Consider the following 23640-nt stretch of genomic DNA (forward strand, 5'->3'; position numbering starts at 1 on the left):
TAGGTTTCTTAACTAGGGTAGGCATTGTATGTACAAATTGTACAAAATGGGAACACCCTCCTTCAATACAGGTCATAATGAAACGTCAGGGAATGCAGTGCATTTATGGATCTATAAAGTGCACGCCACTGACCCCAGTGAACAACTTTGTGGACGCCGACTGCAGATTAGATATTTATAAAGTTAACACAGATTTACTTGAAATCAAACAACATAATAATTACAATACGAAACATTTATATTTCTTATAAACATTCAATACAAATATAAGTAGGTACACAAAGAGTCTTTTTTACAGAAAATATATATTTTATAACACATTTGCTCGCAAAGTATCGCTTATTTCACCAATTTCAATGTATCTCATTACGCACATGTGTCGTAATGTAATATAAAACCTTTCTCATACATCTAATAACGAACGGTACTTTTTTAAATCTTGGCAGAGTTTTTATGTCAAAAAAGTGCTCAACATTTTATGAATAAAATTAACTTTGTGAGATACAATATAATAAAAAAAACATTTAATTCTTTAATTTTAATAATTTTCATAAATTAATAAATGTCAACAATTTATCTGTATCAGAATAACAAAAATATAATTTATTAGTAATACTGGCTGTTTTTGGTGCATTTGTCTAAAAAATAACAAACGCTGGTGAGCGCATTTCGTTATCTGTGCAAAAACTACAAGCGTATCAAAATGTCATCATAAGGAAAACAGGCAAAGATGCAAATTCATTTTCAGAAAGTGTGTTTCCTTGCAAATGTGTTATAAAACGTCTTATGACATAAGTGCGCTTTGATAATTACAGCCTCTGCTTCCTTACTAAAGCTCTCGCATTTGGCTCGAGCTGCAATATCGCCTCGGCTGTAATTCTCAACTTACCGCATTTACATCATAATGTACTATTGGAACACGCTCCAGTCACTAGTCCATGTTATTCAGAATAATTCTGTACTAAAAGTTTAAGTTCATAGCACAATCTGTCTTCACTGGTCTCAATCTCCCTGTCGAGTATTTTACTGTTCAACATTACACTGTTCTCCAATAAAACGGCTTTTCGAATAAACTTCACACTTTCCAAATGCCTAATGTCCTCACTGCATTTGGTCACAACATTCACCACTTGGTTCTTACGCATACACTTCATCGTACGTTTAGATATCAAATTATACAATTTCACATAATTGATTATATCATCCACATTCAACCATTCGACGTGAGGCAACAAATCGTAAAGTATTACTATCAACTCCAATTCAACATCGTTTTTAACATTGAACTCTGTCAAACTGTCTATCTTCGAATAGTCTTCAACGCGAAAATTTGCGCAATGTCTAGAGAATAAATTGAAAGATGTGCTGTAAATCAAATTCTCTATGAAAACCAAAATCCCTTTCAGTATTGACGTGTCGTGTTTCTCAATGTTTCGAGACACAAAATGCAGCCAAGACACTAATCCGTAGCCGTCAATCAAAATCTCACAAGCTCGGGGCACTGCGACGATCGCATTGAGCGTCCCCAAAATTTTCACTTTACTCCTAGAATCGGCGATGGTCGTGCTGAAGAAATCCATAATCATCTTTAAGCACATGGTTTTGAACACCACATTGACATCCGTTAAAGTCTTCGTCCCGTCCTTTATCACGTCGAGGATCCAGTGCCTTCTTTTCTCAGCTTCCACATCACTGTCGTGGAAGAGACTGAGGAAATCCGGCACAACGGTTAGATCAACGAATTGTTTCGCTATCAAGAAGTTGTTGACGGGTTTGTACAGCGGTTCCGTGGGAGACGTGCACACCATGAGCGCTCGCGCCAAATACAAGGCGCCTATTGCGGGTAGGCGAGGATTTTTCACCTCCATCAACTCGTCCTCTGGTGGATTGTTTATGGCAGTAGATAGACTTTGTCGTAACGTCGTTATGAAATCAGTGAGCAGGAGTTTGTCGTTTTTGTGTCGCCTGTAACAGATTAAAGCTCATGATGAACGATATTTTCGCGTTTTTAGAAGTTAAAAGTTCAAGACAGCTAATACTGACAACTTTAAACATAAGCTTTACAGTAATTCTTCTGATGTTAAGTAATTCACAGACTTTAAATTCGTTGTTTACTTTTTTTTTAACAATGAAAAGTTAGACCTCACTGATATATCAACTAGGTTATTGCTTATCAGCTAGGTCACACTGTTAGGTGACGATGCAGTTAAGCGCTATAACCGCGAGGGCAGTAACCGCGCGGTTAGCCACTTTCCAGTTTAATATGAAATTTTGTGGCGGTTACTTGCATACAAGTGGTTGCATATTAGATATAGCACTAAGATGGAAGTGGGCTAACCCGGAAGAGGTACAAGACTACACTACCCCTCTGACATTTTCTACGCAGCATCACCGGAACGCTAAATCAGCTGTACGACTTTGCCGTTAGCGGGTGGTACCTACGGGTAGCGACGGCCAACGCCTGCCGGCCGACGTAGCGCAATGCGATTTAGCGTTAGAGTACGAAGCCGTGTAAACACCTAGGTAGAGGACAGAGGTATGGGTAGAATAGACCTGTAACTCTTCTAAGTAAGCCCGCTTCCATCTTAGACTGCATCGTCATTTATCATCAAACGTGATCGCAGTCAAGTCAGTCAATCGCATTGAATCAAGCAATTCAAAATCGGTCCATAAATGACGGAAATATCGCTGGACATACATAAAAAAAACAATGCATACAGCCGAACGTAGAACCTCCTTCTTTTTGGAAGTCGGTTAAAAATAGGAAAAAACACTCACGTTTCAGTTTCCAGTAGCATGTAGAACCTGTGCAGCACGTGGTACGCCGCCGCGCGCATCAGCGGACAGTGCGAGCTCAGCCCCATCACCGGCACCGACAGCAGCCCCGACCGCAGCAGGCGGAACGACGACGCCACGGACCCGGGCGCCAGCAGGTGGCTCACCAGGGGAAACAAGAACGCTGGGTCATATATCGTTTCATCTTCCTCTATGTGAGATTGCATAACGAAGGCTTTCTCTTTCATCGACGACAAAATTTGACTAGATTCATTCCTAGAAACTAAGTTCTTGATAGTCGCTTCCATATCTTTAGGACTTGTCTTTCGATTGCGCATTATTTTATACAGAAAAATTTTCACCGACGCATCGTTCAAACTATCCGGTAACTGACAATTGTAATCCAATTTTTGATTCACGGGAAATAGTTTTACGGTCTTTTGGATTCTATCTTTCTCCAATAGATTCAAAACCTGATTCGGTGTCGGATGCCCCCACAGAGTAGACGTTCTAGACTTGCGAACTGCGTAATGGTTCGCCGCCGAATCTCCCCATATGTACGGTTTGTACTCGTTCACCGGCAAACCATTGGCTTCGTAAAAGTGGAGTATGCTTAATAGAAGTCGATCGCACGAGCTCCTTGTCGCGTGATAGGCGCTCAGGTAAACAGGAATTTGTTGGGTTTTCATTACGGATTTATTTTTCGAAATGAGGATGAACAGTAGCTCCAGTAAACGCAATTTTATGTCCGGACTGTGATGACTCAACATCACATTCAAGAATTCCGAATGCGACGTTACCATGTCAAAAATATTGACGATGTCTTCGTGGTCATGTGGATAAAAAAGTTTTACTAAATTCGACAGTAGAGATAGAAATTTCTGTTCAATCATATTGTCGTTATGCAGAGTTCGCACTTTTAAAGAATCTTTTAGGACAGTTTTACATAAGTTCTGCCAAATACCGCTTTCTGTTATCTTTCTGAATTCGCTTTCTTCGGTGACTTGAACGGCTACTTTCTGTTTCGTTATTTCTACAATGTTGCAAATGTGCTTGCACAATACGTCCAAAATATTGGTTTCACTTTCTTTGATAGCCATCATAGTCAAATGTAATATCGATAAAAAGTAGTGAATCAAATACTCGTTCTTATACGACTGTTCGTGAACACAGATTCTTAAAAATACGACATGAAACAATTCTATATGACTCAAATCGACCGTTTCAAACTTGTGGCTTTTTGAAAATAAAGTCTCGCAATCTTGAACATCCATACATTCGACGACTAGTTTTGTTAGGAATTTCGAAGAATTAATATACACTTGGCCAGCCTTGTGAGGTTTTTCCAAAAACTTCTTGATGTTACTTTTATATTCTCCGTAGATTATTTTCAAAATTTCATTATTATCTGTCAAAAATTGGCTGTGGTTAATGAGAGCATTACCTAAAGGCAAAGTTAATTCTCTTTGACTCAATATTTCAGGCCTTTCGATTTCTTTTTTAAAGACGTCACTAAGTTTATTATTGTGCTTGAGTAAAACTGCAGCAAGTTGTGAAGTTGATTTCCTCACAGTATTAGCATGAAAGAACTTATTGAAATCTTCAGTGCTGACGCGTATCGCCTGATGCGGTTTGTTTTCAAAATATTCTATTAATGGTTCTTCAACATTCGTCAAATTAGGAGTTGCCTTTTTATATGTAAGTAACGCAAAATAAAAATCCATGCATTTGTCCAGTATTTCATTTGAAATTTCCAATGTAGTAGATTTAGAATATTTTTCAATTAGTATTCTGAGCAAATCAAAAACAAAAGTCGGTTCTTTGTCTTTCGAACATAAAATTTCAATATTAGTTGCCAATATATTATCAAATACTACTAGATCGTCTTCTGTAGACAATCCTATTGTATCGAGCACCACGACTAAAAGACGACTGCTTACGTCTTTCTTTTTATTAATTTTTGCAAAAGCCTTTGTTATTTCGCTGAACGTCTTTTGCTGATAAGATCTGAGAATTGAATTCTTTTTGTTGAGGTAATTTACAATATCTGGACTGTAATCCATGATTTGCAGCAAAACTTCAGTTGCCAATGCTTTAGACGGATTTTTATTACAATCTATTGGTTGATATATTTTCAAAACGTGAGCATTTCTAAATAAATTTTGAACAATGTCCCTACACACGTTTATCATGTGATGCTTTTTTCCTAAAGCAATAATTATTTTAAAATAAACAACGATTTTCTTCTCCTGTTGAGCAAACAGTAGACCCATATTGGTTAAACTGACTAAAGAAAATATTAGATATTTTGCCCAAACAAATAATTCTGTGCTTATGATTACTCTAGTGGGATCTATTTTATATTTAACATTCATGAGTGTCAAATCAGTTTCTTCTGATGACTCTATTACAGGAAACATTGTTGTTAATGGTATATCTTCATTATCCATAATAGATTTAGAAATGTTTTGTAGTGTTTCGTCTTTAGTTGTACCCTCAGGTATAGGCACAGGTTTGACTGTCCAGTCAGCAATATAACTTCTTACATCAAGTTTAAAATCACCAATCAAACCTTCAGTAAGTTTAGGCGAATAGTTACAATGTAGTAAGTTGGCTACATATAGATTTAAAAATGATTTCAAAGATTTTTTGGCTTCTTTGCTACAATATATATAATGTATACAACCAACAATAAATTGTGATGGTATTTTCGTTTCTACAAAAGCACTGCCAACTTTCTTTTTATTTTGCATTAAATCATTAAATAATGTATCTAAATTTGACTGAGAAATTTCATCTGAAAACTCAGCATTAACAACTTGATTGATATATTCAGATAATTCTTCATTGTTTTCTAAAACATGTTCTATGACTTCAGCTATTGCAGATACAAAGTTCAAATTGGAATTTCTCAATGAGTATAACATTATTTGCACTTCATCTTCATCACTTTCATATATTCCGGTACACCTAAAGAACATCTGCAATGTGTCTTTAGCTTCTATCCATGTGTCATCTTCTTCACTAGTATATACTTCAAGAATCATAAGAAACAGGTTCTTAAACATTGGATTGTTAACTGACAGTGAAGTAGTGTACAAAATTTGACACAAAGAGACGGCTTTATATTTTAAAAGTGTACTGTCTGAGCTTGTGCAGAAATCGAGAATCTTTTTGATTTCGAATGATCCATCCAGTGATTCAAAGAAAGCAGGATAAATAGAATTATTAAGGAGTAATATATCTAAAAGTGACAATAGAGAGTCAGCATTTGTTGGTCTTGGTAATCTATAATCACTTGAAGTTGAATTTTCATAGCGATCATTAATAACATCATTCATTAAAGAGACAATAGTTTCTTGAGCAGGCATATGTTTTGGAAGAAAAATTTCCAATTTATTCTTAAGTTCCAAAATCTTAACAGGTGTTTCTTCCAATTCAAGCAATTGCATGTATCGTTTTAATGTTTGTAACATTTTCACTAATACTTTCATACAGTACAAAGATATAATATGATCCATTTCATTCCCTGCTTTAATTTGCTTTAGCAATGATACAGGCATGGTTATAAATCGAATAAAATTTGCAGTTTGGACAGGATTAAGGTCTACCAACTTAGACACCATGTTTTCAGGTTTTAACTTGTCTAATAATCTCAAAATAAATTCAACAACTCTTGCCCATGCAGGCGAGTGGTTAGGTTGAAAAGTTTGTTCAATAACATTTATTACTGCTCTATGAAGATCAGGGCATCTATAAACAATTTCAAGAACAGCTTCACATTGATATTCATTCTCCCAAGGCTTTTTTAACATCTCCAAAGCTCTATAAAGGTTCTGATTTTTATTTACATCACCAGTACCCAGTGAATTGTCTTGAAAATAAAGTCCCACCTTGTGAGAAGTAAATAAAGTAAGTATTATATCCAATATCAATGTCATTATTTCATTTTTAGTTTCAGAAGATGGTTCATTATCAGGAGGTCCTCTCCATGTGAACAATTTGAACAAATTGTGCAAAACTTGGTGACTGAATGTTTTTAATTTCAAAGTTTTTGTTAGCAAAGTATTGTCAATGACATTCTTTTTAAGAGTATTCAGAAACATCAATACAGCAACTGATTCATCATGTATTAAACCAGGTATAACTAAAGATAGCAAACCTTGTTTTTCAAGCAAAGCTTTAATTAGTGGTAAATGTCCATCAACAAGAAACGAAGTCATGAAATGTACAAATGCAGTTCGAACATTATCCTTTTCTTTGTAATTCTGTTTCTCAACTATATAATGTAAGCTTTTAGGTGTTAATGGAACTTGATTGAGAACTTCTACACCCAAATCAGAATTTAACGTAACCATAGATGTAAGAAGGTTGAGTATAATCTTCCTATGCCTTGGGCCTGAATTTTCACTTATCATAATTTCAACAGTTGGTATAAATGTGTTAAGAAAGTAACGACAAGCTTCCTCTGTTATAACAATCATGTGTGGCAGTGAAGACTGCACTTTTAGTATGATCAGATGGAATAAGTGGAACACTGGTGTTGCTAATGTTAGGTTCTTCTTATTATCCTGAGAAATTTGTCTCAAGATCTCATGAGAGTTGCCGCCAACTTTCAAGTACTCCAGCATATAATCCACATCACTGTCTGGGTTCAGGCAAACTTGCAGAAACTGGGTTAGGGCTGAAATTACAAAATAATTATATCAGATGTGAAATTATTTTAATATGATTAATAGAAATAACACATGAACTACGTTATAAGTTACTTAATTATGTAATCATTCATAATAATTAGATAAATAATAGTACTAGAAAAGGAGCTGTGTTAAAAACAACCTTCACACGTCTATTTATTAGATGAAAAGTGTATTATGGGTGAATAAGAGGTAATCTGTGCGGCAATCTGTTCAAAACAGATTTTTTATAATTTTTATTTAAAATCATACAATTATCTATTTAATAAATATTACAAGTAATCTAAATGTATTTTATTAAATAAAATAGCAATTTAATGTTTATGAGGCAACTACCCAATAGAAGTACTATATTTGCTAATTATTTAATATAATTAATATACTTTTTCTATGACCATATTAAAAAAATAAAACAATTAACAAAACTTAAATCTATACTAATAATATAAGGATTTAATTGTTTGCATTGAATAGGCACTTAAACTATTTTTTATTTGAATCAATTTAAAAAACCCTTTCACTGTTAGGAAGCTAAACTATCCCCCGGATCTACGGGAATAAGTACCACACAGGTGAAAGCCCACTGTGTCTACTATCATTTAATAAACACATGGGTGAAGTTTGTTTTTAAATTGATCTTAGACTATATAACATATCACAAAAAAATCTTTTTTTGTTGTCAAATTTCTACGGTTTATAATGCGTTCAAATATATACATTTTAATAGTATTTATAATTTTAGTTTCTCAATTGTACACATAAATCTAAAACCATGAATACTAGGCTAATCTTACTAATATTATAAAGTTTGTATGGATGTTTGTTTGTTTGGATGTTTGTTACTTTTAATCCACTACTACTGAAGCAATTTGGCTGAACTTTGGAATGGAAATAAATTTTACTCTAGATAATCTAGAGATCTAGAACACAAAGGCTACTTTTTATCCCAAAAAATCCATGGTTCTCGCATGATTTGTGATTTTGAAAAAATTAATTCCATGTGGACGAAGTCACAGGCAGCGGCTAGTATATAATATTGAAGAGTTTGTTTGTTGGTTACATTTTGTGTTGAATAGTAATTTTTTTGAGGAAGGCTATATAACATCACACTACAAGCATTACGAGCAAGGAACCAATGAAAAATATGGTGAAAAAATATTCCATATGAGAGCTTGTTCATCAGTTTTTAAAAAAAGCACGAAACAGTAAATGCAAAAGCAACTGTTGACTAAATCAAAACTACAGTTAAATAATGGTGAAAATGGATTCAAATCGATGTTGGTTTTTTTCTATAACAGGGCATATTCATTTCACATCACAGAATATAACATAGACTTGGGTTTAAAATTGGGGAAACTAATTTTTACCATCTAAATTACAAAACTCACCCATTGTTTGACCCTGCTTTCCTGATAGCTCTTTCCGAAAGTGTTTTATATCAAATAAATTCGGTTTAATGGATTTTGTTGGTCGATTTTCAAATTTCTCATCATTTTGTGGTTGCTCGGAGTCGACATCTTTGCTATCCAAGTGTTCACTGTCTGCAACACTTTTACTTTTCTTTGCACTGCCTTTTGGTTCACTATCGTATTTTCTTTTGGCCATTTTATTTTATTATTTACTGCATTATTAAAAAATGTAGCAAGTATTGATCGCACGTGTATTTGACAAATGACATTTTTTTTGACTGACAGTTGACAAGCACAGAATACTAACACTCCTACAAGTAACAGTGGCAACCACAGAACACTAATACTCATAAGGTGGCAACTGGCAGTGGATACCACAGACAATACACTAAGGCTTGGTTTGGACTACTTTAGTATTTTAGTCGAGTACGAACGATTTTTGGGCGGTAACTTCAAAAATTGTTTGTACTCGACTAAAATAGTCTGTACAGCCTTTAATGCCTAGTTCGGACTACTTTATTATTTTAGTCGAGTACAAACGATATTAGGGCGTACTCTACTAAAATACTAAAGTAGTCTGAACTAGGCCTAACAGTAGAGTAACTTGTACCGAATCGTAAATCTATGAGTACAGTAGTACGCGTAGAGATAGGAAGTAAAGTCCGATCGCTCAGAGATTGCGTTTCTGACACTGTTAATGTCACCTATTATTGGTTTGAAGGCGGTGCTACAAAAACTTTAGAGCCTACTTGGCATATCACCGTTTCAAATCGATCAATAGAAAGGACATATATTTCGCTTTTTAGAGTAAGCAATTAATTGAATCTTTGAAGTCAGTTAAATTTTTTTGTTAAAAAGGTTTTATTTAAGTTTATAAAATCATGGATTTACGATTCGGTAGGTACAAGTACCAAAAATTCTGTATAATATCGATTTGAGATACGTGGATATGAGAGATACGTGGTAGCCCAGTGGATACGAACTCTGCTTACGATTCCGAAGGGTTCGAATCCGGTCCGCTCCGGGGCATGCACCTCCAACTTTTCAGTTGTGTGCATTTTAAGAATTTAAATATCACGTGTCTCAAACGGTGAAGGAAAACATCGTGAGGAAACCTGCATACCAGAGAATTTTCTTAATTCACTGCGTGTGTGAAGTCTGCCAATCCGCATTGGGCTAGCGTGGTGGACTATTGGCCTAACCCCTCTCATTCTGAGAAGAGACTCGAGCTCAGCAGTGAGCCGAATATGGGTTAATAACGAATATAAATTTTCCTTCATTATTCAGTTTATCATTAAAAAAAGAAGAATCTTATAGACTTATATATACACATTAGGCTATAAGTACAAGTAATATACCTTATTGAACGTAGGCACAATAACAAAGACGGTCTTTTAAATATAAAAAACAATATTTATTTATAAAACATTAAAGTTTTCTAAAAATATCTTAAAACTAGAACAAACAGTCATTACTTTTAATAGAATTTAAAGTTGTTAGAAATATCAACATTTTTCAAATGTCATAGTTTTACAAACTTACATAATATTGTAACAAGCGTTTTACTTAATATTTAATTATTTAATATGTCAAAAAAAATATTTTATTTGTTACACTTTGTGCACACACTAAAAATATTACGACAGTTAGAAAAAATACACTGCCCAAGTAATATTTTTCTATTTTACAGAAAACAAAAATTGTGTTTTTGCTTTTTCTGTAACCCTATGATGCGCACCACGACATATGTCCAGACAAAAAAAAAATAATAGGTTAGTTGACTCATATCTCATATATATCAAATCTAATATAAACAATGTTCATTTCGTGTAGTAGATACATGGATTATGGGTCTGAAATATATCGATATCCATTTATAAAAGTTAAGGAGTTCATATATATTATGTATTTATTAATTTTTTATTGACCTATAGATATCACTAAAGTAATAAACGTCAAATTAATTATTAACTAATCTTTTTTTCAATTTTTTATTTATACGCCAAGGTAGTTTACGTGACGTCATAAAACAGTTAAAATATAGATCATCATGGCAGACAGTTTATATATTTAAAAATATACACCAACGAACTATTTGGACCCTTTCAATAAGTGTCAACTAGCCTATTATCGACCAACAGCATACAGAATCGAATCTCTAATTCGTCTCATAGCAACAAAAGAGAGGGATATTTAGTCGCTATTGGTCGACACTGCTGTTTCTCCCAAGATCGTGATGCGCATCATCTTACTGTCATAAAAAACACTGGTAATTACTTAGGAGTACTTTGCATTCGGTATCGAAACTGCCAAAATTAGATTTCGTCAGCATTATTGCCGATGATTTATATCTCTTTTCCTGTAAGTTTTGGAGTTTACTCCTTAAGAATAGATGTTTCATGTATAGCCCCCGGTATGAACAAACATGGGCAGTAAAATTCGATGAACGAATGACAGCGTTACGTTTTTGTGCGCAACCTATTCTGCGCACCTTTCACCGTACGCTGTTGGCGGGCACGCACTCCGCGACCTGCTGCTCCTCGGTTGTGCATCTTGCACTTTTCGAGTATTGAGTAAACTCTCATACATATAGTAAACTGAACTTCGTACGTCCAACCTACATACACCTCATGGATTTGCGTCCGACCACTTAACCGCTAAGTTAAGATTTAAATTAACATAGTATTAGGCATTAAAATATCTATAATTGTATAGTAACGCCAACGTGCTTTTAGCACGACAATAATATATTTATGAATGATTATAAAAATGGCTTTAATCATAAAAATTGCTTAAAAACGAGCTCCCTTAAATGCCACCGCAACTTTAATTATCTATTTGGTTAACATGTTTATTGTTTTGTAAACTAAAATATATCTAAATTACTTATAACTGACACCTATGTCAACACAAAGAAAGAAACGAATGGAAAAGATTGACATATTTTTCCGACCCCACTTAAGTGGGATAAGGGTAAGGAAATGATGACTTATAACTGACACCTGAATAATAATAATATCCTCCCAATAGAATTTTCGACCACGGTGGCCAATTTCATGTTGAGATTACGATATACGCAGGAGATATTATAGTGCACAAGTGGGTTCACTCTCTATTCCCTCACTTTCATAGTCCGATGGGACGGCAGACCAACATGACCGGTGAAAGACTAAGTATATACGCTGGTCCGACGTGGACGTATTTACGTGCTCTCCGAAACACGGGGGTGTACCATTACCAACACGTATTTTATGTTGACCTGACCCGGGATTCGAACCGTGGACCTCATTGTCCCTAACCAGCTAACCACAGGATCAATGAGGCACCTTAATACGTAATATACAATACACATAGAGCTTCTCTGTCTGTGAATTAACGCAAGAATTTCAAAGTGTGAACACTTTCAGTGTTACAATCAGACCCTATATATATAGTTATAGCCGTAGACAGTGAAAGAAATAGACAAATGATTGGCCTTTATTAGTCAAAAATTATGCAACCTTGACATGATTTTCTCATCATAAATACTGAACGATTTTTTCATCAATATGTTTTAAGCTACTAATTACTTATACATTACAATAAGTTAAAGTTGTAATTTTGTGCTCATATCACATTTATTTCATACATATTTTACACAAGTATAAAAATGTATCACTGACTAAACTATTTTGAACCGTTGTTGAGTATGAAAGACGGCAAACATCATGACACTGAATATCAAATCTCCACACTCTATGCACAAGGTGATATGCTATAAAGGGAATGATGCGTCTATTACTTTTTCTGTCTACGACCTACATTAAAACAAAGTTTTTAATAATAAATTATCGTCATGGCTGTAGTATAAATCTTGAATTTTTTGGGATGTCTCTAAAAACAATTTAAATTATCATAGTGTAGTGTAGGTATACCAAAACATAATGAAATATGATATCCACAAAAAAAGGTTTCAAAGTGTAGAATCCTACTTGTGTACATAAAACAACGTAACGTTTAAATTATAAAGATAAATAAAAACAAACATTGTCAAATATTAAAAAAAATCTCTTATAGAGATCAATAAAAAAACCTAAACTATGAATGTGCGACAAAAAATAGTAGAAAATAAAATATGAGGGCGCTGTAATCACTTATTATCGTTCATAGGGTAACCCTATTTTCTGTCATCTACTTGGGATTGCAACTAGAGTGCACGCAAGAAAGCTTTGCGCGCTACTGGCGGCGCAATTATGTTGCCAGCATTTGTGATCTCTTTTACCCACCAAGAGATAGATGACAAAATGGCGGCACTTTTGATTAGTTCCGATTTTGGCCACGCGCAAACTTCATCAATTGTGCGCGCGCTCTAGCTCGGTACTCGAAAATCAATAATTTGTTCTTTACTTAATATAAATAAAGTCAATGTCACCTTAATGAATTCTATTTATTGTAATTTGTCTGGTAACCAATTTCCACTATAATTTTATATAATGGAAATTGGTTACCAGTTTAATAATCTAAGAAGACTATCAATAATAATGATTGGTTGTTCTATAATGGCAGATCTTTGTGATAATGACAGTAAACGTGGTGTTGCCACACAGCGAGTGTATTAGTTCCATTTTTATTAACTTCTACTACTTTATGTCGCACTATAAGAAGAAAGTGAAATTAAAAAAGAATAAATCATAAAAAACTTGTCATTCTCTCTTTGAGATAATCTCTTCGAAATTAGGTTCCAGTTCACGAATCTTGTCCAAAAGTACGTCAGCCAAATTTTGAGTTGGATCTAAATCTGGAATAAATATAGATAAAACATCATTTTATTAAAAAAAACTTGAACGTACTTTTTAGTAATAGCGGGGTCACACGATGCGTGTGACCCCGCTATTACTAATGGCGGTATCGCTGCTTCGTCCCACATAGAAATATTTGTGGTGCGTTACACGATGCGCTCCGACGCCGCATCGGACTTGCAACCACCGAGACGAGGCGCGGAGGAGTGAATGCGTTGCGACGTCAGAGCGGCACCGCTCAGTTGCCGGACTTGCAAACACCAAGACGAGGCGGGAAGGGGTGAATGCGTTGCGACGTCGGAGCGGCACCGGTCAGTTGTTTATGCGTCACAAATTCACAAGGATTAACAGACTGTCCAACGCTGCTACGGCGCCGCAGCGACATATCAACTTTGCGGCGCCGCACCGCTCGTGTGCCCCGCTGTGACTGCGTCCGTCCGTCACTCACCGTCGTAGAAGACCAGCTCGCACTTGTCGCGGCTCTCCGGGTTCTTGTGCACGGCGGAGCGCAGCGTGGAGCAGAAGTCGCGCACCAGCTCGCGGGAGTCCACGTCCGCCAGCTCTGTGACCACAGGCATTCATTTTATTATTCTTGGCTCTCCACTGCTAGAGAAATACATTTAGTAGAGACTTAAAAACACGACTGTCTTGTCATCTACGAGTGTCCGAAACTCTTTCCATCATAACAGGAAAGGAGATGCTCCATTTCAGGTCCACTCTTGTACCCGGTATCATTAAAATTTAAAAAATACAAGGATTATATTAAAATTTATTAAAGTGAACAAATCTAACAAGATAAAAAGAAATAAATAAAATAAAAACCCAAGTTTTTGAGTTATATCTATCAAGATAGGCCCCCTTATTGCAACTGATATGACAATTGATAGCAAACGTCAAATCGATTACTGCATTGAAAACGTCATCTATCCGCCATTATTACCCATATTAGTGTTGCATTTCTTGGGAGATAATGAATATTATTTCAAAAGAATTAAAGTAAATTCGTAGATTTGTATAATCAAAAATAATTAAAAAATATATCTTCTTCTTCTTCTTTTTTTGTAATGTCTTCCCGGGTATTGATTAAGTAAATAAATAAATAAATAAATCTTCTTTTATTTCCGCTAGGGTACAATGACTGATCCTGGGTTCCATACAATTTTGGACCATCTCCTTTGACTGGTGCTGAATCCGAATTGGATGAAAGAAAATTGTTCAATTGCCCTCCTCACACTTTCTCCTCTATATTTCATATAAGTATAGAGAAATTTCAAAGACTACTAATTGAAAAAATGAATTGAATTTGATAATGACTTTTTGACAAATTGACCGATTTTCTTGTAACATAGTTTTGTAAGCTCAAAGATTTTAAAATATTCCATTGTTGATCTCGACTTTCTTTGTTTGTATGTTTGAAAAAACATCTATGAGTAAAACCACGGCTGGAAAACCACATTTCATATTTAAAAAAAAACCGTCATTTAAGATTACCGACCGCAATGTGTTACAGTCAATCACACATTGCGGTCTAACTTACAACACCCTTAGTCGACCGAGTACCGGTAATACATTTCGTTTGATGCCTAACCCATTTGCTTAGGGGGCTTAAAAAGTCCCAATCGTTACGGTACGCACCTTCGTAGACGGTCTTCTTCTGCAGCACGCGGTACAGCGTGTGCAGCGGCGTGGCGCACTCGGCGGACAGGTACACGGCGCGGCGGCCCGGCCGGTAGATGACGTACGCGGAGTTCCGGTACGTGCGCCCCTTCACGCCCGCCACGTCCTTCTCCACGTCCTCCAGCGACTGATACACGAATGTTACAAAAACATTGCGATACCAACTCGGACCCTGACCCCTCAGAATAGGAGGGGTTAGGCTAATACATTAGCAGAACACATTAGTATTAACTATCTTTATAGCCGTGATAGCCCAGGGGATATGACCTCTGCCTCCGATTCCGGAGGGTGTGGGTTCGAATCCGGTCCGGGGCATGCACCTCCAACTTTTCAGTTGTGTGCATTTTAAGAAATTAAATATCACGTGTCTCAGTCGGTGAAGGAAAACAATTCTCTGCGTGTGTGAAGTCTGCCAATCCGCATTGGGCCAGCGTGGTGGACTATTGGCCTCACCCCTCTCATTCTAAGAGGAGACTCGAGCTCAGTAGTGAGCCGAATATGGGTTGATGACGACGATCTTTATAGCCAGTTTCTTCATGTAAAGCTAAAGTAAAAGTAGTAAGTAGTAAAGAAGACTTTATTTTTCAGTGAATAAGACCGTCACTTTTGATGTATTATTACTTTGACTGTTACTTGCGATGAAGAAACTGGCCGTTAGAGCAGTGTCAGCATATAACATCACACTATCACACTAATATTATAAAGGCGAAAGTTTGTGTGTAAGTGTGTAATTGTGTAAGTATGTTTGTTCTTTTTTTACGCTGCGGCTACTGAAGCGATTTTGCTGAAATTTGGAATGGAAATAGATTTTACTCTCGATTAACACATACTTTCTATCCCGGAAAAATCCATGGTTCCCGCGGGATTTGTGAAAAACTGAATGCCAGCGGACGAAGACGCGGGCGTCCGCTAGTAATTGATATTTGAAATTAGTCTTTCTGAACTTTATCATTCAGAGCTCTTTATAATTAGCATTATACTAAAAAATCACATTCAAATTAGTCAATCTGTTAATGTACTATGAGTCTACAGACAAACACACACGAGCACAGATCCATACGGCAAACTTATAGCACCCCTCTTTTTTATAATAATAAATAAAATAAAGCAACCTAAAACTTGTCCTTAATCATTGCAAGCCACCTGATATTAAGTCTATTAGTTCTATAGCATATAAAAATATCCCTATTCTGAGATGTGAGATGATAAATAAACAAAAATAGAACAAAATTAACCAACTTTTCGTTTTTACAACATTCCAACTCAATAAATGTGAACATTATCAACTATTTTCACTCTACATAATACACCCTACATAAAAAAAATATGCCACTTATCCAAACTAAATGTTTAGGCTTTGTTTGGTCTATTTAGTAGATGGTTTTTGTGAAGTTTGCACAAAATCAGTCGACCGGTTCTTCATTTATCACATTTTTGTAACAAATGAATTGAGGGGTAGGGTTGGGAATAGGGTAGGGTAGGGTAGGGTAGGGGTAGGGAAGAAGTGCACATAAGTCAAAGCGATGTATATATCTTTTATTTATATAAACTAATTTTCGTTTGGTTAACTTTGTTTGTTTACTTTTAACAAATCTGCAACACTTGTGCTTGTTTCTAAAAAGGAATTATTATAATTGTAAAAATCGCTAGTAAACCTAATAAATATATATATCTACGAGTACATAAATAAATAATAAGCCCCACAAACTAACCTTGTCACTAACCTTGCACGCCTCCAGATGCGGCAGACTGCTGTCGCTCTTGTTGAAGTGCTTGAGGTCCGGCGGGCAGTACAGCGACCTGGTGATGACGAGGAACAGCCGCTTCACAGGGAACACGATCCCCTGGGCCGACTCGTAGATGCTCATGTTCTCCTGGAAGCCGACGAAGCGCCCGCCGTCGCTGGGAATGATGTGGGCGAGGTAGCCCTCGTAGAAGCTGTACGCCATCCCCATGCCGTAGTTGATGATGGGGGGCTGCTCCTGGAAGAAAGAATAGGTCTAAGGGCTATGGTCAGAAAAAAAAATAAGTCGTAGTCAGTTTTATTAGAAAACTACCACTACTTGCCACGCCACATGTGCATTGTGCAGGCCACATGTCGGGTTACAATTTGGTACGTTGTAAACTTATAGATAATCTACGAACTAAATATGAATGTGGATACGCTAATAATGATTAAACAATAATATTTGTATGGATAACGCTACAATATACATAAAAATTTAAATTTTTGAATATATTTTCGACAATATGAGCCAAAACGCTATCGTCCATGATGGTCTGTATTTTATCTGTTTTATAACGTCACTTATGCCCGTTAACACTAAACCATGACCAAACGTTTTGTTTGTTATGTTTGACAAAATTATTAGTTACTAGCAGACGCTCGCGACTTCGTCCGCGCTTAGTCCTCTTTAATCCAGCCCTTACAGTAGTATCGCTGTAACAATGGAGTAACTTCTCTCGTTTTCCCAACATTTCCCTTCACTGCTCTGCTCCTATTGAAAGTAGGATGATAAAAAGTATACCATAACCTGCCCAGGAGTATGAAGAATAATTGTACAAGTTTCGTTAAAATCCGTCAACAATTTTACAAAAAAATTACTGATTTCATTTTTGGCATCAGTATCAGTCATTAATCACCCCCTGATAGTTATTTTGGAAATATATTTCATGAACAGAATTGAGGGAAATGTTGGGAAAACGGGAGAAGTTACTCCATTTTTTATGCTTGAGATTGAGATTTTATGCTTGATATTTGATAATTCAAACAGTCATTTCATTCAGTTTAGATTCAGATTAGTTATTTGTTATTGATAACTAGAAAATAGGTTTATAAGGTGGGTGCATAAGTAAGCCATGGATCTACAAAAAAGGCGGAAGCTTATTCCCAGAAATATATGTGTGAATAAAGGAGACGTTTGAAGAGTTCAAGGGTTGGCTTATTACCAGTATACGGAAATTCATCAAAAGCCTTGTATTCGTATTGCTCTGTGGAAATCACGGCGAAATTACGTGTCAAATAAAGAATTATTATTATGCTATTATTTTCATAATTTACCGACAGCTATTTAATTATTATATATTAAACTGCGTAATATATACCGCGTTTTATCTAAATTATATAATAAATATTTATAATAAATATACTTATAATAAATCTGTAGAGATGTTAATTTTGTACATAAAATATATTTCCAAAATAACTATCAGGGGGTGATTAGTGAACGATGCCAAAAATGCAATCAGTAAAATTTATGTCTGTCTGTATGTTCGTTATAGAAACAAAAAATACTTACTCGACGAATTTTAACGAAACTTGGTACAATTACTTTTCATACTCCTGGGCAGGTTATTGTATACTTTTCATCACGCTACGATCAGTAGGAGCAGAGCAGTGAAGGGAAATGTTGGGAAAACGGAAGAATTTACTCGCATTTTTACAGCAATAGGGGTCTAAGAGCGGACAAAGTCGCGGGCGTCCGCTAGTTACAAATATAAAATTTCAATAGTGGTCTTTATTTTCCTTAGCTACATCTAGCTACTTTTTGAGGTAAAAAAAACTTGGATATCTAGCTACATTTCGGGGCAGATTTAGCTACAGACTCAAAGGTAAGGTTGGCAACACTGATTTAACAATATTAAACTAGTTGAACAGTAAACGGCGATCGATAAACACATATGATAATTTTTAATTTTTTTTTAATCTAGTAGGAACGATAATTGGTGGTAGGCTAAATGGCAGGTACACTAGCGTTTTTGGCGGTTAAGAGACCATGAGGATTTTCCCCCCTACGAAATAAAAAAAAATGGAACGATAATGAACAATTTAAGACCCTTTAAAAATTATCAACTAGACTATTGCGTACACTCACCACTTCCGGATACTTGACGATCAAATGCGCAATAAACAGGAGCAAGAACTCTTCGCCAATGATCCTCTGCTCACAGTACAGCACGCAAGCCAACGACGCCGCCAACAGCACCACGAACGTCCTACAGCGTCTCCAAACTCTACCGACGTTGATCTCTTCCTGTGTTTGCAGCACGCCATACCCGTACACGCAGGCCTCGTGGGCGCCTCTTATCATCAGTAAGTAGGCCACGTAGCGAGCTGGAATTGGAAACATCACCATGGTCATACTGTTAGAGAATATAATTAGGATAAAACATAATTTAGTACGAGTAGAAGGTATTTTCTATCCTCTTCAAATTGTTCAGACTATATCGTGCCTGAAGACGTGTAGCACATCGTGGCGTGTGTCCGAAGTGAATTACAGTTTAAAGAGTTTGCTGCAATAAATGTCAACATAGGAAGCTCTGCTAGCAAAGATGCAACATTTTTGTACATTTATAATAGTAAAACAATTAACGTAAGCGTAATAATTATACCTATTAATTAGAACTAAGTTAGTTTAGCATGTTATAGTTCAAGTAGTCCTTCGAGAGCTACATAGTCACTTTTAGGACTCAGCTCTATACATGTAAGATAATAAATAATAGGTGTGCTTGACTGCTTGACCGTATGATAAAATGTCACCGTGCTGCCAACCGTTCGAACGGTTCGTGTATGTGTACGAAGAAGTCTATAGTTCACATGCAAGCAATTGAAGCAGTCCATCCTGACTGCTTCATGGTTCGTGTTGGCCCGGCTATAGGAAAATGATTTATGGCACGACGAGACCGTTCATAACGAACGTCGAGCTTAGCTTACTAACTAGCCATTAAAATAATTACTTATTTAAAAAACCACATACCCACTACAACAGCCCATTTTTGAACATTCTCAAAATGTATACTTTGTGAACCTGTAACCAAAAAACGTATTATTACGCTTACAATCATCGAATTCGTAACACAAAGGCGCGTGAATCGCCCCACTCCTAACTGTTGAACCATTGCGAATTGCTAAATACCCAAGCGATTGGCTGTAACCGACTGAACTGAATGTGACAATGTGTCAGTCACACCACAAGAAGGCAAGCAAGCAAGTGAAGGTCAACATCGTAAGGAAACTTGCATACCAGAGAAGTTCTTAATTCTCTGCGTGTGTGAAGTCTGCCAATCCGCATTGGGCCAGCGTGGTGGACTATTGGCCTAACCATAGCTGGGCACCGTTAATCAAATAGTTAACTTCGTTAATCGTTAGTCCGCTACAAAAAAGGTTAGCTTCGTTAAACGTTAAAGCGTTACATGTCGGAAGAATTAACGCAAGTTAACGTTAATCGTTAATCCGTTAATATGACTGGTTAATATTGCATTTTTATATCATTGTGTGAGATCCCCATTGCAAAAATAAAGGTGAGCACTGGGGAAAAGTGCCATAATTTGTTTTTAGTTGATTTTTTCTATAATTTTAACATAAATATAGTAATTTGTTGATTTCTTTGAAAAAAAATCTTTCATAATTTCTTACTTGTCTAAACCTGTTAATCACGTCGCGCGGTAAATAGTAAGCATTGGATTAACGATTAACGGACTTCTGCACATTAACGGAAGTTAACGGGTCCGTTAACATTTTTAAAAGTTAACTTAAAAGTTAATCCGTTAATCAAAATGTTAACTTCGTTAATTAACGATTAACGGATTAACGAGTTAATGCCCAGCTATGGGCCTAACCCCTCTGATTCTGAGACGAGACTCGAGCTCAGCAGTGAGCCGTATATGGGTTGATAACGACGACTAATATTATAAACGCGAAAGTTTGTATGGATGTTTGGATGTTTGTTACTCTCTAACGCCGCTACTACTGAAGCGATTTGGCTGAAATTTGGAATGGAAGTAGATTTTACTCTGGATTAACACAGACGCTACTTTTTATCCCGAAAAAATCCATGGTTTCCCGAGAATTGTGAAAATTGATGATTTTGATGATATGAATGTTTGTATCTCTTTCACGCCTCGACTACTTAACCGAATTAGTTGAAATTTGGTATTGAGACACGTTATAGCCTGGATTAAAACATAGGCAACTTTTTATCCCGGAAAAATCCATGGTTTCCCAGGGATTTGTGAAAAACTAAATTCCTCGCGGACGAAGTCGCGGGCGTCCGCTAGTTTAAACATACTACAAGGGCGTAGCCAGGATGGGGGGGAGCTATACTTGAAATTGAGTATCTCACATTACAAATTGATATTGATACTGTCCGACCGAAACTAGTTTTTACGGTCAAAACCGAAACCTTATTTAATTAGCAGCCTCAGTTTCCAATTATTTATTTATTTATTTATTCATTTAAGTTACATTTCCACATGTCATAAATAAAATGTCATAATTATTACAAATGGAACCCTGTGAGGGTACATAAGATAAGATAAGTAGAGAGGCGGATTTATTGTTTTTCGGTCAAAAAATCATTAATTTTATAATATACTTTTTCAAGCAAAAAGTTTTTTAATGTTAATAAAAACTCATTAATGTTTTCCTTTTTCTTAATGTTTTGCGGTAATTTATTATATATTTTTATGCACATTTTGTGCGGGCCAGTACTGTGCATTTTTAAATTTGACTTTGGTTGTACCAAGTTAAATTTACGCGCGCTCCGTAATTTATTTTTTCGTGGCAATTCATTTAATTTTTGAAAAATTCTGGATTTTTCCTTAAATTGAATTATTTTAGAATTTAAACTATCGTGAGTGTTATTCATATTAATTGATTATGAAACACGGCTAAAACTCACGTGATATTACGTCGGAGTATGCCCGACTAGTTTCGAACCCATACGGGGCCCTTAGTCATGAGCTGGTTCTTGCATCGCGGCACGATCCAAACTACGAAGCGGCTGCGCGATTTAAATTAAATTAAATTAGTTATTAGATTGAAAAAAACTTCATTGAATATCTCAAAATTTGGTTTGCTCTGCAATCAAACAACCAATTTCTAAACGGTTGGCAGTGATCGGAACAGTTTTTCATGGTCTACGTACGACTTAAGGACTACAAAAATGAAAGCTTTGAAGATAATTAAAAAACAAAACAAAATTTTTCAACAATATCTTAGGAACAATGAACAATTAGATTTCAACAAAATTTACACAAATTAATGCGGTTTCCTGAGGTCTACAGCTGATAAGTTTTTAGAATTGATCAGTAAAAATCAAATTTTGGTAAAAGTTAAGTAACTACTTATTTTTTGAAAACCTATACTTATATTTGTATTCATATGAAGTCAGGGAATGATCAGGGATTTTTACACCAACAAAGTGTCTGTTGGTATAAAAAAAAACAAACAAAAAGATATTCAATTTTAAACTTACCAAAAGATAATCCAAGAACAAATAAAATTTCTATGCCATAGATAAAATACAATTTATTATTATTCATTCTGAAACAAAAAACAAGAAGTTGTAGACTTTGTTTGGTTAAACATGCTGATCTTTGGAACAACTGGTTGTAATTGAAAAACTTTGCAAAACACAATGATATTTTATCTCAGGAACTTACTTTTATTATAATTTGGTTGTCAAATATCAATTAATCATACATTTAGGTATTCCATATTCCTTACATATAAAGCGACTATTTTCACACAAATAAATAAAACAATAGCCAATTTGAAGACTGTGTAAATATTGTTTATTTAAATTAGCACATACAATATTATGTACATAAGGAATTTGGTAAAAATCAGTAATTTCATTTTTAAATGTTCAATCACTCACTCAATCAAATGTTTATTACATTACATACAATGAAATACATATAAAATTACTTATTATATAAAACGTATAAACATTATAAACCAATTTTATAGGGATTGGAAGCCTGTTATTAATAAACAAGGTGCTATCCTGAGGTTCATCAATAGGTTATTAAATAAATAGGTTATAAAAATATTAATTTAATCATGTAAATCGTTCAGATTTAAGTTACTAATTAAAAGTTTCAATTATGAACTAATTATTATTAAATAACAAATAATTCCGTGTTATAAAGGTGTAAAAGTTACTTAAATTACTTTAGTGACTCACTTTATAGACTTCTTAGATAGACTTAAAGTTTTTGTGACTCACTTTATAGTTTTTAGGTACTTTACTTATTTTTTATACTTCATACTCATATTGTAATCAAAAGTAAGACGTGGAATATCAAACAATACATTTAATTTAATCTCAATTATTAAGTATTTGAAAAGGTAATGTAGTGTATTGTAATAGTGTTGATTGTTTGTTTACATAATATTTTTTTGTCTTTTTTTCTATCTGGCTGGCCCAAAGATTAAAATAATACACAGATCACTTAATATTTATTTGGCCACAGAAGTACAGAACACAGATTACATACGGCCGGCACTGAGTTCTAGCC

The 23640-nt window shown here is 35.3% G+C and overlaps 2 protein-coding genes across 8 annotated transcripts; both read right to left on the reverse strand.

The window, feature by feature from the left end:
- Nucleotides 1-217: 217 nt before the first annotated feature.
- On the reverse strand, nt 218-9162 carry LOC112044083 (nucleolar pre-ribosomal-associated protein 1). Its single transcript, XM_024079816.2, has 3 exons — nt 8861-9162; nt 2779-7459; nt 218-1965 (listed from the first exon to the last, which is right to left on the reverse strand). Exons 1-3 carry the CDS (start codon nt 9075-9077, stop codon nt 942-944), a joined length of 5922 nt encoding a protein of 1973 aa, XP_023935584.1. The 5' UTR covers nt 9078-9162; the 3' UTR covers nt 218-941.
- A 1111-nt stretch (nt 9163-10273) lies between these two features.
- On the reverse strand, nt 10274-23630 carry LOC112044084 (stimulator of interferon genes protein). Of its 7 annotated transcripts, none has more exons than XM_052887245.1 (9): nt 23349-23627; nt 22593-22660; nt 22017-22118; nt 20094-20144; nt 19212-19450; nt 17049-17318; nt 15295-15463; nt 14108-14221; nt 10274-13658 (listed from the first exon to the last, which is right to left on the reverse strand). In XM_052887245.1, the coding sequence occupies exons 5-9, from the start codon at nt 19425-19427 to the stop codon at nt 13564-13566; spliced, it is 864 nt and encodes a 287-aa protein (XP_052743205.1). In that variant the 5' UTR covers nt 19428-19450; nt 20094-20144; nt 22017-22118; nt 22593-22660; nt 23349-23627; the 3' UTR covers nt 10274-13563. The 7 variants fall into 7 exon arrangements, with proteins under 7 accessions (XP_052743205.1, XP_052743204.1, XP_052743203.1 ...); XM_052887244.1 differs by having other exon boundaries at nt 23307-23627; XM_052887243.1 differs by having other exon boundaries at nt 22780-23627.
- Between the last annotated feature and the right edge of the window lie 10 nt (nt 23631-23640).

This window comes from Bicyclus anynana, chromosome 19, assembly GCF_947172395.1.
Source record: "Bicyclus anynana chromosome 19, ilBicAnyn1.1, whole genome shotgun sequence".
Lineage (NCBI taxonomy): Eukaryota > Metazoa > Arthropoda > Insecta > Lepidoptera > Nymphalidae > Bicyclus > Bicyclus anynana.